General features: G+C 38.4%; 2 protein-coding genes and 2 pseudogenes across 2 annotated transcripts; 1 reads left to right on the top strand and 3 right to left on the bottom strand.

Annotated features, from left to right (window-relative positions):
• Positions 1 to 1056: 1056 nt before the first annotated feature.
• LOC115973643 lies at positions 1057 to 4189 on the bottom strand. Its single transcript, XM_031093895.1, has 5 exons — positions 3970 to 4189; positions 3244 to 3362; positions 2229 to 2846; positions 1627 to 2138; positions 1057 to 1582 (listed from the first exon to the last, which is right to left on the bottom strand). The coding sequence occupies exons 1-5, from the start codon at positions 4187 to 4189 to the stop codon at positions 1057 to 1059; spliced, it is 1995 nt and encodes a 664-aa protein (XP_030949755.1).
• A 49-nt stretch (positions 4190 to 4238) lies between these two features.
• LOC115973642 lies at positions 4239 to 9373 on the top strand (annotated as a pseudogene).
• An 800-nt stretch (positions 9374 to 10173) lies between these two features.
• LOC115973641 lies at positions 10174 to 11463 on the bottom strand (annotated as a pseudogene).
• A 771-nt stretch (positions 11464 to 12234) lies between these two features.
• LOC115973640 (protein SGT1 homolog A-like) lies at positions 12235 to 17510 on the bottom strand. Its single transcript, XM_031093894.1, has 10 exons — positions 17101 to 17510; positions 16699 to 16768; positions 15626 to 15750; positions 15281 to 15416; positions 14598 to 14694; positions 14353 to 14418; positions 13633 to 13771; positions 13354 to 13436; positions 13074 to 13178; positions 12235 to 12573 (listed from the first exon to the last, which is right to left on the bottom strand). The coding sequence occupies exons 1-10, from the start codon at positions 17264 to 17266 to the stop codon at positions 12466 to 12468; spliced, it is 1095 nt and encodes a 364-aa protein (XP_030949754.1). The 5' UTR covers positions 17267 to 17510; the 3' UTR covers positions 12235 to 12465.
• Positions 17511 to 18137: the final 627 nt, after the last annotated feature.

Below are 18137 nucleotides of genomic sequence, written 5' to 3'. Positions count from 1 at the left end.
AAAGGAATAAACAGTGTCTGCCTCCCAATCCTGAGGACCATGACAGAAAAGTAAATTCCAGCTCCTATTTCCTTCAGAATTAGATATTATCAAGTCGGAGACCCATGCTTCTTTAGAAAGAGAGCATGCAAACATAGTAGGAAAAAGCTCCTTCAAAGGAATAGGCCCACACCAAGGATCATGCCAAAAACTAACACGGCAACCCTCCCCCACATTAAACTGAATTTGACTAAAGAACTTCTCTGTGCCTTCCTTAATACTCCTCCACATCCCACACCTGTGAGAACCTCTTACCCCTCTAGTGCACCAGCCTCCTCTCCCCTCACCATATTTGGCTGCTATAACCTGACACCATAATCTGTTACTTTCATTCCCAAAATGCCACAACCACTTCCTGAGTAAGGCCTTGTTAAACAACCCAATCCTCCGGATCCCCAAGTCACCACTCTCAATAGGCAAACAAACCATATCCCAAGCAACTAAAGGGTATTTAAAAACATCCTCCGAGGTCCTCCAAAGGAAATTCCTCTGAATTCTTTCTATCCTAGTTGCCACAGCTTGAGGGATAGTAAACAAAGATAAAAAGTAGGTGGGAAGGCTTGAGAGAGTACTTTTTAACAAAGTAAGCCTGCCACCTTTTGACAAATAAAGTCTTTTCCAGCCAGATAGTCGTTTCTCCATCTTTTCTATAATAGGATTCCATATCGACACATCCTTATAATGGGCCCCAAGTGGCATGCCCAAATATCTCATAGGCAATGTGCCCACCTTGCAACATAGGGTATGGGCCAAAGCATTCAAATTCCCAACATCCCCAACAGGAACAATCTCACTCTTACTTACATTAACTTTCAGGCCTGTAATAGCTTCAAAGAAGATCAGCACCATCCGAATGTATAATAACTTGTCCCTAGAAGTGTCACAGAACAAAATAGTGTCGTCAGCAAAAAGAAAATGAGAGATATGCACACCCCCTTGTCTATGGGACCCCGCTTGAAAACCACCATTTTCCGTTCTCTTCATTAGTCTACTTAGCACTTCCATAACTAATAGGAATTAAAGGGGAGACAAAGGATCTCCTTGGCACAGGCCACGAGAACTACCAAAGAAACCAGCAGGAGACCCATTGACCAAAACTGAGAATTTAACTGTAGAAATACACGCCTTAATCCAACCTCTCCACCTCGCCCCAAAGCCCATCCTTTCCATAAGGTAGAATAAGGTATTCCAATTCACATGATCATAAGCCTTCTCTATGTCCAATTTAACTATGACACCCGGGATGCCACTCTTCAACCTGCTATCTAAACATTCATTAGCAATTAGAACCGAATCAAGAATCTGTCTTCCTCCCACAAAAGAATTCCGAGAGTCAGATATCAGTTTATCCAACACCCCATAGAGTCTATGAGCCAATACCTTAGCCAAAAGCTTGTAAGGGCTACCCACAAGACTAATAGGGTGAAAGTCTTTAATATTGACTGCATTAGTCTTCTTGGGGATCAAACACAAAAAGGTGGCATTAAGAGATTTCTCAAAAACACACTGACTATGAAAATCCTTGAAAAATGCCATGACACCCCTTCCAAAACACTCCAGCATTTCTGAAAGAAAGCCATAGAAAACCGATCTGGCCCAAGGGCCTTATCCCCTTCCGCCTCCATGAGAGCCTCAATAATCTCCTCCTTCTCAAACTCCCTCTCCAACAAAGACCTCTCAGTTTTGTCTAAACAAGCAAACTCTAAACCGTCAATAGTAGGCCTCCAAGCTTCTGGTTCCTGATATAATTTTTTATAGAAATCCACTACCTGATCTGTAACCTTTGATTCATCCTCATATCGAAAGCCGTCCACCTCCACTTCCCTGATCTGATTGGTATGCCTATGTGAATTGGCAATTCTATGAAAGAACCGCGTGTTGTTATCACCTTCTTTAATAAAAAGGGCCTTGGACTTCTGCCTCCAAGAAATCTCTTCCAAAGAAGCCAAGTAATCTATATCAGATTTAACCACCAACCTTCTAGCCCTGTCCTCTGGAGTCATCACCTGCATCTCTTCTCTCTTGTCAATGTTTAAGAGCTCAGTTAGTAGACTCTTTTTTTTAAAAGCTACATCTCCAAAAACATGCTTGTTCCAATGCTTCAAATCCCCTTTCAAAGCCTTCAACTAACAAGCTAAAACAAAACTAGGCGGCCCTACAAAGTGATAACTAATCCACCAAAGCCTCACCTTATCCACAAAATCCTCCACCTTTAGCCACATATTTTCAAATCTAAAAGGGCTTTTCCCCCTTGAAACTCCACCCGCCTCCACTAGTAAAGGATAGTGATTCGACACCACCCTAGGGAGAGTCCTTTGGGACACATCTAAGAAATGCTCCTCCCAATCAGCTGACATCAAAACTCTATCAATTCTGGACATTGATGGATTATCTGAATCTCGAAACCAAGTATATTCACCTCCCACCAAAGGCAAATCCACCAGCAAATGTTTTGCAACAAAATCTGAAAATTTAAATATAGCTGGACTAAAAGAATTACAACCAAGTCTCTCAGCTGGGTATTTGATAACATTGAAATCACCAAATAAGCACCAAGCCCCATCCCACCGTGACCTCACAGAGTCCAGTTCTGCCCACATGGCATCCCTAAGGCTTCCGTTAGTTGGTCCGTACACCCCTGAACAGATCCATTCAAAGCCATCTGACACTCCCTTTAATAAAACTGAAACTGAAAAACTACCAACTACCAGATCAATTTTCTCAAAAACCCTTCTATCCCACATTAGAATTATACCTCCAGCTGTATGCAAGGCATCTAAGGCTCCCCAGTCTACAAAAGGGCTACCCTAGAGGTTTTTTACCAAGGTAGAGCTGGTGCTGTCCAGTTTAGATTCTTGAAGACATACAATATCACACTTCCACTCCCTTAAGAGGTTCTTCACAACTACTCTCTTATGAGGATCATTCAGACCCCTCACACTCCAAGATAGAAGTTTCAAAATCATTGACCAACATATGAACCCAAACCAGAGGATGTCAAACTGCCTCTAGTACCTCTACCAGAATGCCCATCATAATTAATAGAAGAAAACAAATTCCTTAATTCCCTCATACCTTTTTGGGTAGAGTTGCTTGTTGCTCCCAAACCCTCTTAAGTTTCTGGAAAAAATCAATACACTCTCTCTCACAGCAAGCAATGGGGAATCCCACAAAAGTACCAAATCCTTTTATCATCGTTCTTACCCATTCTGAAGGCTCCAATTCCTCCTCCATCGAAGGCCCATCTGAATCATCTTCCAAAATGACGAGATCACTAACATAATATGGGTCCCACAGAGCCAAAGGTGTAATGTCCACAGAATCTGCCTCACCCTTATTCGAAGGCTTAGACAAACCACAACCCACCTCAGTTACAAGAAAGGACAAGTCTAAACCCACCTCGGGCTTCATGGCAGCGGCGGGAGGGCAGCCCGGTCCCTCACCGGAGCTCGGGATCACTCCTTCCTCTTCCTCATGAGTCCCCGACCCTTCCCGTCTCCCACCCAGAAGATCGTGTGATATTTTTTGGAAGAACAATCATGGACTGGCCCTTCCCATTCTCACTTGAGGACGTGTGGTGGGCTTGGGCTTGAGAATGCCCACTTACGTTGGGCTGTGTTTTACCCCAATAAACAGCCTGCTTACCCTCACCCATCAAATCAACCGAAAATTTTAAATTAAAATGGGCCTGGGTCCATTTCAGGTGACTTACCTGTATCGGTCTGCTAGCTTTTTTTTTTTTTTTTTTTAGAGAGTTTCAACCTATGGCGTCCGCTCCTGATGATTGCTTTTTATCATCAGACCAAGACACCAATCAGTTTTTGGTATAGGTGGGGATTGAACCCCAGATCTCTTATACAACCATCAGAGACTTTACCAGTTGAGCTAACTGGAACCCACGGTCTGCTAGCTATTGACACATGAGCTTACAAGACTTTTTGGTGAAATCAAATCCCCCCAAAGACTCAGACTTATTAGTTTGATCAGTACCCATCTCGTTACCTAGCTCAGACAAAGGGGAAAAACGATTTTGATTCTCCCACTGATGCCGATGATGAGATTGTGACCCATTATTCAGAATCTGAGACTCCATCTCTCTGGTGACCCCAGAGGGTAGTGGGAGAGCAAAAGTGACGATATCGCCTTCCATATCGGGGTGCGAAGCCACTAGGTTAGGTGCGAGGATCACCGGAGCTTGATCGGGACTGGGTAACGCCGATTTAACTCCTGTCGGAGCCTTAGGCATCTCCGAGACTAGCACCGCTGCTATCACTGGTGACCCAACATCATGCTTGGTAAGTCCTCTCGAGCTCTCACCAACTTCCCACATAGACTGACCCACGGAGACTCCTTTAAAGGACTTTGGTTTGACCAAAGTACCCTCACTAAGTGAGGGTACTGTAGCCACAGGTTGGGCTTTAACAAGCCCACCTGAAAGTGTTGTAATTTCAAGCCCACCACCAACAGCCTTGGGCCCTCTGAACTCCTTAGCAACCAGACAGGTCACATACCGTCTCCCACCCTCAGGCTTGCATACTCTCAAATCCAACATAGCTGGAGTCAACTTAAAATTGAAAGCTCACGTGGGTCTGCCATTTTTTACTGAAACTTTGCCATTTTTAACTAAACCATTTTCTGTAGAGTCTCCATGAATCACGTTCTGCCTCGATATAGTTCCAAAATTTTCAAAATTTCTGAACTTTTGTTGATTACCAAAAACAGATAAAAGTTTCCCACTCCGGCCACCGCCAGCAGACTGACCTCCTCCACCACCTTTTATGGAGGATACTTTAGCGAAAGAAACTGGTTTTGCACCAGTGAAAAAATGCTTTAACTCTCTCTGAAATAAAGACCAGCCTGCATGATTAGAGCTTGTTGGTATCATGATACAGCCTCTCCTAGACCCTCCAAAATATACTGCAATAACTACAAACAGACCAGCTTTGTTAGATCTCCCACAGAATTCTAACAACTTCCCATTTTCCCTGAATCTCTTACAGAGTAAAACATGGCAAGGCACCCAATCTCGTATATCTTCAAGACAAGTAAGTATCCACTCCATGCCCCTACGGCCAACCCAAATAGAGCTCTTAACATTCCGCCGAGTCTCAAGTATAGCATATGAATCAGACCGCCCCCCATCAAAAGAAAAAGAAAAAGATTTTGCATCAATATGAAACGACCTCTTGCTGCTCCCAAGGACAGAGGATTGAGATTTAGGAGGGATGTTTAGAGAGGTTTCAATGGAGGGAGAACTTGGTATAGTTAAAGGTGCAGGTATAAGGGTAGGCTGTTTAGGCAATCTTGGTTAGACCCTTGAGGTGGTGGGGAAGGGGAAGGCAAAGGTAGTGGTGGAGGAGGGGGGTAAGGATATGGGAAAAACCCAACCTGTGGAGGAAAGCATATGGGGGAGGGAGAAGGAAAATGTGAGGGTGACAAAAAAGGAAAGAAAGAAGGTGATGGTTGAGGGGAGAGGGTGAGGAAGGGGTGGGGTGGAGAGGGTGAGGAAGGGGTGGGGGAGGGGGGTGGGGGGGAGCAGGAGCAGAATTCATAAAGCTTTTTTCAGTCTTCCTCTAAATCAAATCGTGTTCTTCACCGGGTAATTTACATTTTTCCTATCTTGGGTTCATTTTACCAGTTTGTGGTTTGAAAGGTTGCACTTTATCCACTTGAGATAAAATCTGTTAGCATCCATCTGTCTTAACATTTAAAAAGGCAAATGAAAAAAGCCACTTGCCTAATTATGATAAACAAAAGAGATAAATGGAGGAACGAAAAAGAGAGTGGCTGAGAGAAGGAACGAGATAAAAGACAAAATGTGAAGAGAAGCAGATTTGAAATATAATGCTAGGTTTTGGTTAGGGAATTAGAAAGATCTAGTGAACGAAAAATAGAATGGAGAGTTTGGGTTAGGGATTTAAAAAAGAAGAAGAAAATAATAAAGAAAAGAAGCAACCATGCCATAAAGTTTGGAGTTAATTTTTCTTTGTTCTCAAAAACTGAAGATAAAATAGAGGGAAGAGAGAGATTGAGGAAACTACAGAGACCTGATTTTTTTTTTTTTTTTTCTTTTCTGTGGGGGGGTTCATTGCATGGCTTCTCCGTTATAACCAAACACCTCAGCCATTATCTGTACTAGCCACGTCCACCTCGAAAGCCATGTAGGTTCCATTGTTGCTTTGAAATGAAATTACACATGGATGGCTGCTCCTTGCTCTTCCTTGATCTTTCCGTCTGTGAATAGGTGTGCTGGCATTCTTGTTAAGTATAGTTGCAAAGAAATTTTTATTCGTTTTTCCTGGTTGTATGGAGGTGGACGGGTCAAGACATGCCATGGTTGAAAATATAATTGATTAGTTGATGATCTGTTGATCTGCATTAAGACTTGGATACACTGGAAAGCTGTGTTACAACATTATCAAATCTTGTCATGCTGTTTTTTTGGAAACAATTTACTTCATTTTTTTTTCTCTCCATTCTCTCTCCTTTTTTTCCTCTAATTTTCTCTTCCTTACTATCAATTTTTTGGCTTCTCTTTCCTGTGCATCAGCCTAGAATTCCCATCTTTCTCTCATGTTCTCTCTTTTTCCATTGGTCGTGTTTAAGGATCTTTTCTGGTGGCATGTTAATTGTACATGCAATTTTTAACAGCTAAGACTAATGGTGTTAATGCCTTAATGGACTTGATCTTTGGTGGGGGTGAAGTGTGATTTTTTAAATCACAAGTTTAAAAAATGAACTCAACCTTACCACAGGCTAGTAAAGTGTAATTAACCCTTATTAATAATTATGATTAATATTTGATTTTGTGATCTCTTACTTCTGCTTGCTGTAGTGTTTCGACTTTGGTAACTTTGTTGATATAAATTCAAGAAGACCATCCTGGCGCTGCCCACATTGTAATCAGTATGTCTGCTACTTGGATATTCGTCTTGATCAGAATATGGTTAAGGCAAGTAGCTATTTGTTTCCACTTTTCATATGGTTTTTAATGTTCTTTTCTCTTCTCATTGAATAATTATTGTTCTTCCCAGGTCTTGAGAGAGGTGGGAGAGAATGTCAGTGAAGTGATTATCTCCGCAGATGGATCATGGAAGGCTGTACTGGAAAGTGATGATCATGTACATCCGTCACGAGAAAAGACCCTAAAGTGCCAGAATGAAAAGACTGAGCAACAAGAATCTACCAGCGTCTCAAATTCCCTTCCAAATGTTTTGGATCTTACTGAGGATAATGATGAGATGGAAGTAGTTAGCGCTGGGGAAACTGAAGACAGGAAACCTATACTGGCTAGTCTTCCAGTTGCTTCAAATTTAACTTTGCTGCCAGATTCAAACACTACAAGTGGGGTTAATCAAAATTCTTCTTCTCAATTAGAGGAATATTGGTCTGGTGTTTTGAATTCTGTGTCGACCTCCAGTGCTTGGTCTCAAAGAGTTGGTGGTATCTCTGAGCCTATCCCTGCCAATCTTATGCAGTCTCCTTTGTTGACTGATGCTGTATCTCCTGCACTTAATCTAGAACTTGAGGGTCATGGGAATACTAATTTCACCACCTCTCTAATACAAAGTCAAAGTTCTCCCAATAATTTTCAGTTGCAACAGTCACAACATGCACATTCCTTCAACGAGTATGGGAGGTTTCCTAACTTGCCTTTTATACCCAGACATGTGAGCAGGACTCCAATAGCAGTTCAGGCCCTGCCAGCTCAGTCACAGACACCAAATCCACAAGAAAGACCAAGAAGTAGTTTGACTCCAAATGGTTCCTTGATTTCTCCTCAGGTTGCCCTTCCTATGGCACCCACAGCAGATGCTTTCAATACAATATGTAGTGATATGGAAAGGCAACAGCACTTTAGAGCACATATGAATCCACTTCAGGTGTCAGATATTCCTTCATCTTTATTGCAGCGTCCCTCAGTGATACAGGTTGGAATTAAATTATTGTCTCCCCCATATTGTCTTTTCTCCTTTTAATTATGCAGGCATTACCAGTATTTAAGCAAGGTTGAAATCCGGGAGCACCTGTGGGTTTGATGAAATAGTTACAGTTTGTTGGGATTTAGTATTAATTGTTGTTTGTTGAGCCTACCCATACATTTTGTTTTCTTATTTTGTGTGAACGTGTGTGTGAACTCGTGTTATGTCCAGAGACCTACACTGTTGATCACATTTTTCTGCATCTGGTCTTAATTTTTATAGTTAAAAAAAAAAAAAAATTATATCTGCAGAGCCGGGATCATCAAGATCGTTCACATGCTTCCAGTCGTTCACATGTTTCCAGTCCATCAGTCCCACCCGGTCTTGGCCATACAGCTCAGAGTCGATTGCAAAGTCATTACAAAACAACTTCTGGGCTTTTAACTGAATTTCAAAATTCACACCTGCAGCAAGCTTTTAACCCAAGGATGCCCCAGTCTGTGGGTCAATCTTCAAGCCCTATTCCACCATCTTCGCACCCCTCGCGGACCCAAGTTCAGCAAGGTGGTGGACAAGTTGGAATCAGTCACAGAGCAGGAACTACTGGTAGCCAACCAGCTAGATATTTGGCTAATCAGAACCGATATCATCCCCAGAACAGTAGACAGGCACCATCTGTTCCACTTCTAAATCAAACGTCCAGAACAGGGCAGTCCCTTCCAGTGAGTGCTGATGGCTTAAGGGCATCCACAGGGGAGCAAAGAGGGAACATGGGAGGGATGTCACAAGCAGTTCCAAGGGCTGATGGTTTGCTGGATTCAACATCAGAGCAGAATTGGCGGCCTTCTGGTCGAATGCGTGGAAGCTTGTCAGGTCGGGCTTATTCTGATGCTCTTAGTCAATTCATGATTCAGCCAACCCAGACAGCTCAAACTGCGAGACCACCACCAAATTCGACTCCTCCAGCATCTAATGTTTTACCACAACTGCAGGCATTGATCGCAAATAACAGAAATGCCCGCAGTCCTCAAACGTCTAATATCCAATGACACAGCCCAAGTATTTGGCCTGAGCATTTTATAGACATGCATTTATGTTAGCTTAATGGGAGCTGTACATAATATAATATGCCATGACCAATTTTGTATTCCATGGTTACCTTGTAAAGTTAATTGGTGAGTCAAATGCTGGTTATGGTCGGTCTGTATAGAGATGAATATTCAGGGTTTTTAGTTGGTAAATGAGGGTTGGATTTAGGGACTGACTGTAGCTTCTGAATATATCTTTGGTTGAGAGAAGGAAGAGAGTTGGGAGGCGGGGGAAGGTATCTATTTACGTTGTCTTGATATTTTACAATGCTATATTGCTGTTTAACTTTACATTTCAATACATTGCGTCAGTGTTTTCTTTCTGGTGTTTGTAATTCAACCATCTTGTTGCAAGCGTTTTCATTTTTAAAGAATGTGAAATTGGTAGACACATTACCGTAAAAAAGCTGCTTTAGCATCATGTGCCAATTTATTATGTCATCGTGTCTAAAGATAAAACTGCCAATCTTTGCTGGTCCCTAAAGAGTTATCGTTGCTCTTTGCTATGAGATAATTTTTGGCACCTAAGAACATGTCTTGTGGCTTCTAAGAATCTAAATTGTAAGCTATAGACTTACAAAATATATATATATATATATATATAATTTTAATTTAATAGTTATAACGGGGGGAGAGAATTTAATAATCCTGATTTTCGTTAACCTGGCTTTTTATATTCATATGGGTTGAGATGAGGTAAAATACCTATCATGTGCAATAGCTCTCAATGACTAAAATTAAGAGTTAAAAAAGTAACTTTCAATCTCAATTATTGAATAAAAAAAGTTTTAAAAGGTAAAAAAAATAGAGAAGTAACAATTTTTATGAGAGGAATGAGAGTAATTGCACCGGATCTTAATCCATATTCATATCACTAAATTAATTTAGTAATTTTTCAAGTGTCTCATAGCTTAATTGGCACTCGGTGTTTCCATCGGATTCAAATTTTCTCACTCTTAATTATCAATGTATTAAAAAAATAATTTGGTAATTTAATGGTTCTGATATCAAAAACCATTAAGATTTAAAAGAATAACAAAGAAATACAACGGCCATGAACCTTGAAAATCAATTTACAAGGAGAGAGTACTCAAGAGTTTATAAACACATGGTTAAACTTATATTTAATTCATGTGAGACATTAGGATCATAACATATGTTTCTGTTTCTTCTTTTCTACTTTCTTTGTCTTGAGTCTTAGTATTACCATCCTCATCAACATCCTCAGTCTTGCGCATCAAATTTTTGGCAGCATCTGCAGGAGACATGTCTACCTCTTCCAACAACTGGCTGATCCTTTCAAACAGTGGGCGTGACTCAATTTCCAAATAGCTCTTAACCAATACCTTGAAAGCTTCAAACTTGCAGTAGAATAACTCAATGAGCTTGTCCATTCTTCCTCTTCGAATGAGAGCCGGGTCGAGTTATCAATATGGCTAGTCGTGAATGCAATGATTTTTTCTCCTCCACAGGCAAAGCTAATCCCATCAATGAAGTTCAAAAGCCAAGAGAGTATAACCTTGCTATCACCACCATCACCATCTTCTTTTTCATTTCGCCAATTAAGTCCAAAGAACAATCAATATCCTCAAACACAATGATTGATTTATTACATATCTTCCTAGACATCCTTCTTAACTGTGTGTTATTCTTAACAGAAGTCAATTCAATATCATAAACATCATAGCCCAAAAAATTAGCCATGGCAGCAATCATGGTGGACTTTCCTGTTCCCGGTGGACCATAGAGGAGATATTAACGCTTCCAAGCCTTACTAATCTTAGCATAATACTCTTTTTCTTTACTGAAAGTAACAAGGTCATTGATAATCTCCTCCTCCTTTGGATCCATTGCAAGAGTTTGGAAAGTCACAGGATGCTCAAAAACTACATAGGTCCGTAGCTTGTTATTGTTATTGTCCTTCTTGATAGGATTATTTGTGTGCAGCCACTTTTGCGTTCTATTCAACTGGATTTCCCTGCCTTCTGAAACTACATACTGCAAATATTTCTTAGTAACGATTTGAAGGTACTTCTTGTTGAAAGTAAGCTCATAATACCTCCTCTCATTATCAGAAGGATAGTAAGATATTGAGTTGGATTGGGACACAATCTTGATTCTTTCCTGAATACCACTTAAGCTTAATACCTTGATAGCACATCGAATGGAGGGTACTAGCAGAGGATGGAGTTTCAATCTGGCTTTTAGTGTCTGGAAGCATGGACTGCATGGAGTGATTACTTCCTCTCCGTTGGGGAGAACTTGTGTTGCTCCTACTTCTCATGAGGATTTGCAAGTTGAGAGAATGTTTCCTGGACACCCTGACTGTCCCGCTAAAGTGGTAAGGGGTGGTTTAAGAGTTTATTTATTTATTTATTCATTCATTTATCTGATAGGATTTCACTTACATTCATTCCATTATGATCTTTATTATCAGGCCAATGTACTAAATGGATTTCTTTTTAGTGTAAGTGAGTTTCAAATCTAGATTCCTTATTTGATGACAATGAACTTTACTAATTAAGGTTATATTGCATGCCTTTACCAAAACCATTCAGGAACATCTAATACCAGTGATGTTTTGGTTGCCTTGTAAAGTTGTAATTTGACCTAATCGCAACTTCTAAATATGTCTTTGTTTGAAAGAAAGATTCTAGTTGGGAGGGGAGAAAGGGAATCTATTTATATTTGTCTTGATATTTTGATATTAAAATAGATCAATTTCAAATAGAGAAGATCCTAATAACCAAAATGTGAGGATAGCCCTCTGCCAGAGCGTTTAGTAATAGGAACAGCAGCTAGCAATATAGTAAAATTTACCCTTTTTCTTTTAATAAAATATTAGAGAAGAAAATGGGGCCATGTTAAGGTTACCAAATATTAACACACATATATCTGCCATGGCCTTGATCGAGGTTTTTGATAATTCCATAGTTAGGGGTGGGTATTAGGAGGTATCAACTAGTTGAGTTATAAAGTTTTTGGCAACCTTAATGATTGAGTTTTATAACCCAAGTTCTTGCATTTTTTAAGAACTGAAAACTGAATGAAATTTTATGTATTTCAGAACTGAGTGAAATTTTAAGCAGCATTCCAGCCTCTTTAACACATGGAATCCGTTGAACGGTTTCAGACAACTACAGTAACTATGAAACAAATCCTAACTGAACTACAAATGATAGCAGTGTTCCACAAAATTAAAATTTTCTCATTTCTAGCCAACACGAATCCAATGGGTTTTGAAGTTTAAACTTATGACCTCTATTTGAACTAAAGCTCGTTGTCACAACCTAGACAAATAGAACCTAATAGAAAATTTAAAAAACAAATGATAAACAAACGCTGATAAAAAACAAAATTGGTGTTCAAAGAGAAAAATTAGATCTCGCTGTCACTGTGATCTCAGGTGCTTGGCATTAATACTCCCATTTCTTCAACTCCATACCGTCAGGTGCAGTGGCTTCCACCTTCTTTGAACCCACATCAGTCCAGTCTGTTGACAGCACTGTCCCATTGGACTCCATCTGTAATGTTGAAATGTCACATTAGAACTCTCAACGAGTTTAAGAAGAAAAGGAAATCACCAAGAAAGTTTGAACATTGCTTGTTTGAGTAAAGGATTTAACAGGGGAAAAAAGAGAAAAAATAGAATAAGGGTAGCTCTATGCCTCTTATCTACTGAATTCTACAATATTATTCTCAAAAATAAAAAAAGAATTCTACGATATAAATCAAAGCATGGTCAACTGAGATTTTGTTGATGCAATAAGCATATAAGGTGGTAACAGAATTATTTTCTGAAAATATCTCCCGGAGTCCCAATATGGAGAAAATAAAACAGGTCATGGACAAGTCTGGCCAGCCAAAATGGCGAGAAAGGTATACTCTAAGAGGGGACTAAAGGCATGAAAATTAATCACGTGGAGCCAAATTATGTATATATATATATATATATATATATATATGAACTCTAGGTAACACAAGTGTACTTTATTTTTAATTGTACAATCTGTAGGAAACTTACAAAAGATTTGCTCATAGCTCTCCTCATGTCCTCGTCTGCATTTAGGTATATGTCTTGGAACATCCTGTTTACACCTGCATCACCATCCAGCTTCTCTTCTTTCTCCTGAATTTCAGATCATCAAGAGGTTGAATACCTTAAAGCAACGATAATATGATTGAAAAGCAGATATGCAGACAAAATTTCATGATTGTTTTAATTCTATAATTTAGGGTTTTTTTTAGGGGAAGGGAAGGGAAGGGAGAGTATTGAAAACTGAAATCCTCCCATATAAAACTACCTCTTGCTTCACTTGTGCTTCCAACTTATCCCAATCTCTTTTTCTTGGCATTGAAGATGGATATGCAGGCCTTTGAGATTCAACTGCAAAATCATAATAAGAAGCAAGTTATTAGCAACCAAGGAAATAATAAAGATCACTTCTGGTTTTACCGGTACCAATGATTATTTGGTGTACTGCGTCTACTTTAAAAATGATGAAACTTAATTGGAGTACGGTGACAATATTCAATAATCATGATTGCAGCTCAAGTATGCATAATGAAGGCACATGGATTACCTGACAACACATTCACTTTTTGAGTAACTGCAATTTCCTTGCTATATTCAAGTGATGGCCAGTTGATAATTTCAGCTTTCGCAAGACGGATTTCAACTTTAGTCGACAGTACTTCATATCTGCACTTATCAGGTATTATCTGTTTTTTACAAAACAAAAAAAAATCCAAAATCAGATTACAAGTATTCATGCATCTTTATGGTCAAACAACCAATCCTTTATGGTCTTGTTTTGAAAAAGGACAATTAGGAGTGTTCATTTATCCATATGGTTCACTTTATACGAGAGAAAAATTAAGAGGGAAAAGAGAGACATTGTTATACAGAAAATTGATGAAGAGAGGGCCTGGGCAGGACAGGGGGGTACAGAAAACTTCGGTGCCTATTCTTCTTGAACCCCAACTTTCACTCCTAACCTCAGCCTAAAGTGGAAATTATGAGTGAATACTTGCTCCACTACGTGCTCCTTATTACAAACCATGCAATTGGAAGAAAAAGAGAAACAGAGTTTTCTTTTCTCTACTTGCAAAACAAGCACATTCAGGGCTCAAGGAGAAGAGAACAGATGCTTTACACTATGCAATTATTAAACATGGTTTATACATTTGACAGTAATGCCCTCCTAATATTCAAGCGGGTAGATAAAGAACTGTAAATTCTTATATGATCCATGGATCCGTGCAAGAAGAAATGCCATAAAATCATGAAATTCATGCAATACCTTCCCAAACAATCGAGGCTGAAAATAATAAGCATCTTCATCATGGATGCCAATTGTGACACTCAGCTGCAACATAAAAAAATTTAAATTAGCTTATCAACTATTTGTAAAGATACTAGAAAAGCTATCTAATATTGAACAGAATAAATCAACAAACAGCAGTTTAAACGAGGGTAAAAAAATGTATAATTTATGTTTTGAAAAAGAAAAAGAAAAGAAAAGATATCTCTAGAAGAGAAACGTACAATCTGTTCTCCAAAGTCAACAACTATGTTGTTTGCTGGTATGCCCTTCACATAAATTGTGACAACCACTTCCTCCGGCTTCTGGTAGTATCCATGGCTGTTCAACCATCAATTATCAGATGACCATAAAAATAATAAAAAACCAAGGAAGAATGAAACATATTTATCCTTGTTATAAACAACCTAACATTTTATTGTTTCATTTGTTGTACTAGTATTGACATTAAAAATGATTTAATGGCAGAAGTGGGTGAGGACAGTAGAGGCAATTGTGGTAGTTTTAGTGTTGTAACTCAGTAAGGTCCAACAGGAGGCACAAATAACCCTAGTACCCTAAATGATTTGGCTTGGTATTCCATGTAGCAACAGTTTTGTGTGTATATATATATATAGTGTGTGTGTCTCTGTGTGTGTGTGTGTGTGGAGTAATCCAAGGGTTTTCCTCCATTTCTGACTCGTGAGACAGAGGCTAAGTAAGGGTTTCAGCACATTGCCGCTTTAATATTTTGATTTATGGCTACATAATCATAGTACAATGGATGAAGTGAAAGCATGCATAAGGGCTTGAAGGATAACTAGCAAGTTTAATGAAAAGTTACACAGTTACAGGGGCAAATATTTTTTGTAATACAGATTCTGGGTAGTCAAGACACAACATATTAAGTAAGAGAAACTGCAAGAACCTGTATTTTGGTCTGACTGATGTAATCGTGCTAATCTGCTGGGACATGCCACATCCTTTTTTAGATTCTTCAAGAGTTCCAGCAGTTGTATCAGACAATTTAGAGGCAGAAGCAGGTACAGTACTTGGTTGAAAATCTGGTGACAAGCATTAGGTTCGATCATTAGTTTTCTCTGAATAAAGATTTGAAAAAAATAATATATATATATATATATATATAACACTATCTTAAACGCTTCTAAAAGATTTACCAGCTAAGCAATAATTGCCAAAGATCAAAGCTCGGAGCTTGATTCTAAAAACTGCAAAGCATTAAAGTCCGGACTGATTGGAGACAATTACATACCTGCCAAATGCTGATCACATTCTTTAAGCATCTTCGTGAATCTTGAATCATTTTGTGCCAAAGATGTACCAATCTCAAGGGCTTCCTTAGCAGTAAGATATTCACCAAGCTTCATACAGGCAGTGCTGTAGATTACAAAGTAAAAAACTCAACGGATAAGTTCAGAGTTTTAATCGTTTTGAAGTATAACAATTCAATATTATTAGAACACTTGTATAATCAGATGAATAATACTTTACTTCAAAAAAGAATATGCAATGCTACAAGATAATATGCAAACCACTGTGTTTAACGGATGGACATGATTTAAACAGGCAGCCCAATCGTTGAAAAAGAAAAAACTTTGTGGTGCATCACAAATCAACATCTAAATCAAGGATTCAAATATTCTAGAATTCCCAAGTCATTGGGATCCCCAAACATGCAAGGAGACTGGAAAAAATATTGAGCAAACTATAACATGTACAGGTCTTGTGGAACACAAAGGGAATTGAAAAATATATTATGGATTACCACAAAAAAAGAAAAGAAGAAGAAGAAGCTATTTTACAATATTTAAAGCTAATTGAATAACCAATCAATGTTAAACTACTTAATAACTTTATATTGGATATGTTCTTTTCACAAATTCATTGTTGGGTTTACATTGTCTCCTTAAAGCCTCTATAGTGACAACTAACTATTTCATATATAAAATTAGAATGTTTAAATTTTCAAATTTTGTACTTTAAAATTTTACAAAAAACATAAGTTTATTGATTAGATAGTAAATAACATCTTATTATCATAAAATTTGGAATGCATATAAAGAACATAGAGAATGTATAATGCAAAGATGAAAATTTTCAATTCATGAGCGATAAAAGCACCTAACAAACTTAAAGTGATCGCTTCTAATTCCTATAGAGTGATGACATGTTAGGCATTTTAATTTTAGACTATAAGAAGACCGCTTTAAACTTAAAAGACTAAAATTGCTATTTGGAACTAATAGCGAATGATTTATAATTTTGAATTAAGTCGTAAGTATTAAATTCAAGTCATGTATAGTATAATATAGTATATATACTCACCCTTTACGAAGGTAAGCCTTGGCCATGGAAGGATCAATCTCAATTGCCTTACTTGCATCGGCAGCCGCTTCTGCTCAAAATTTAAACATCAACATAAAAAAAATAAAAAATAAAAAAAAATCAAAGTTTTCATAAAATTATTATACACAAAAGTTACAGAACCCGAATTCAAATACTCCTCCCCATTGTACTATTGATTTTAAAAAAACGAAGTGTAATTAACGAACAACGAATTTTATTTTACTTTACGAATTTCAAGTGTCTGCTCCATGATGATTTTTTCTTAATTTATGATAAGACCAATACACCAATCGGTGTTTTTGGCGTAACAGAGTTTAAACTCTAAATTTCTTATGGGACGACAAAATAAAACAAAGGAGGAGGTAGTGGGAGTAGGGGTACCAGTGAGATTGTTGAGTTTGAGATGGGCCTGGGCCCGGTCTGCGAAGAGATTGGCGTCGTTAGGGCTCAAGTCAATGGCCTCAGAAAAGAGGTCAACGGCGAGTTTGAAGCTGTCGTCCACAAAGGCTTCTTTTGCCTTCTTTGCAATTTCAAGCGAACTTGCCATGGTTGGGCAGACCTGAGCGTCAAATACCAACCAACCAACCCAAAAAAAAAAAAAAAAGCTGAGAATTCAAGAGAGAAGGAGAGAGAGAGTGTGCTTGTGTGTGTGTGTGTGTGTGTGTGGAGGGAAATAGGAATAGCGTGGAGTATTTATATATATATATAAAGGAGAGTTTCAACTTTCAAAGAAGTTGAGTTGTGTTCTTCTACAGAAATTGTGTTTTACAAAGTACAGGTCGTATTAGGAAGAGGAACCGACATGCTTTACAAGTACGTTAGTTCGGAAAGTGCATGCCGGCTTATGATTGGCCTCAAAGCACGCGCTAACACGCGTGTTCAAATGCTTTTAAAATTTTTTTTTTTAAAATTAATTTTCATCAATCCTACCATATAAGATTACTACATTTTTTAATCATAAAAATTCTTAACAATATGATGAGTGTTATGAGTTTATTTCACACACGTATAAAATTTCAGTTAAGAATTTTTTTTTTTTTTTTTTTGAATGTCAAAGCTTTTTATTTAATGTAATTCAAGATTTATGCGTTTGCCAATTATCAAAATAGATGGATTCGAGTGTGATTAAATCTTGTATAGAAAAATGAACACACCTGAACTTACACTCACCCGTAAACATTTTCCCATCCAATTGAACATGTAAAATCCTTATGTAAAGCTTACCCACCTGAAATGGTCCAATTTTACAAAAGTCCACGCCTACTGAATAACATTTCACATGAATTTGTGGTCTCGTTTAACCAAGTGATTGCTTTGCGTTTAGACTATTGGATCCGAGTAAAATTTGGAAGCATAAATTATCCATTAATTTAACCAAATTTCCAAACCATAAATAATTAGTGATGATGAATAATTCC

Source organism: Quercus lobata, unplaced genomic scaffold (genome assembly GCF_001633185.2).
Source record: "Quercus lobata isolate SW786 unplaced genomic scaffold, ValleyOak3.0 Primary Assembly Scq3eQI_326, whole genome shotgun sequence".
Classification (NCBI taxonomy): Eukaryota; Viridiplantae; Streptophyta; class Magnoliopsida; order Fagales; family Fagaceae; genus Quercus; species Quercus lobata.
This window is presented reverse-complemented; position numbering and strand designations above follow the sequence as displayed.

Excerpts from the sequence above, each read along its gene's own strand:
- LOC115973640 (XM_031093894.1), bottom strand. The coding sequence starts at position 17,266 with ATGGCAAGTTCGCTTGAAATTGCAAAGAAGGCAAAAGAAGCCTTTGTG. Across the intron at positions 13,772-14,352 it reads AGCCTCGATTGTTTGGGAAG|ATAATACCTGATAAGTGCAG; the intron begins GTATTGCATGAA and ends TGTAAAAAACAG. Across the intron at positions 12,574-13,073 it reads GAGCTATGAGCAAATCTTTT|ATGGAGTCCAATGGGACAGT; the intron begins GTAAGTTTCCTA and ends TCAACATTACAG.
- LOC115973643 (XM_031093895.1), bottom strand. The coding sequence starts at position 4,189 with ATGGAAGGCGATATCGTCACTTTTGCTCTCCCACTACCCTCTGGGGTC. Across the intron at positions 3,363-3,969 it reads TGATTTCACCAAAAAGTCTT|ATTCTGTGGACATTACACCT; the intron begins GTAAGCTCATGT and ends AGGGTGAGGCAG. Across the intron at positions 1,583-1,626 it reads AAGGCCCTTGGGCCAGATCG|GGGTGTCATGGCATTTTTCA; the intron begins GTTTTCTATGGC and ends GTGTTTTGGAAG.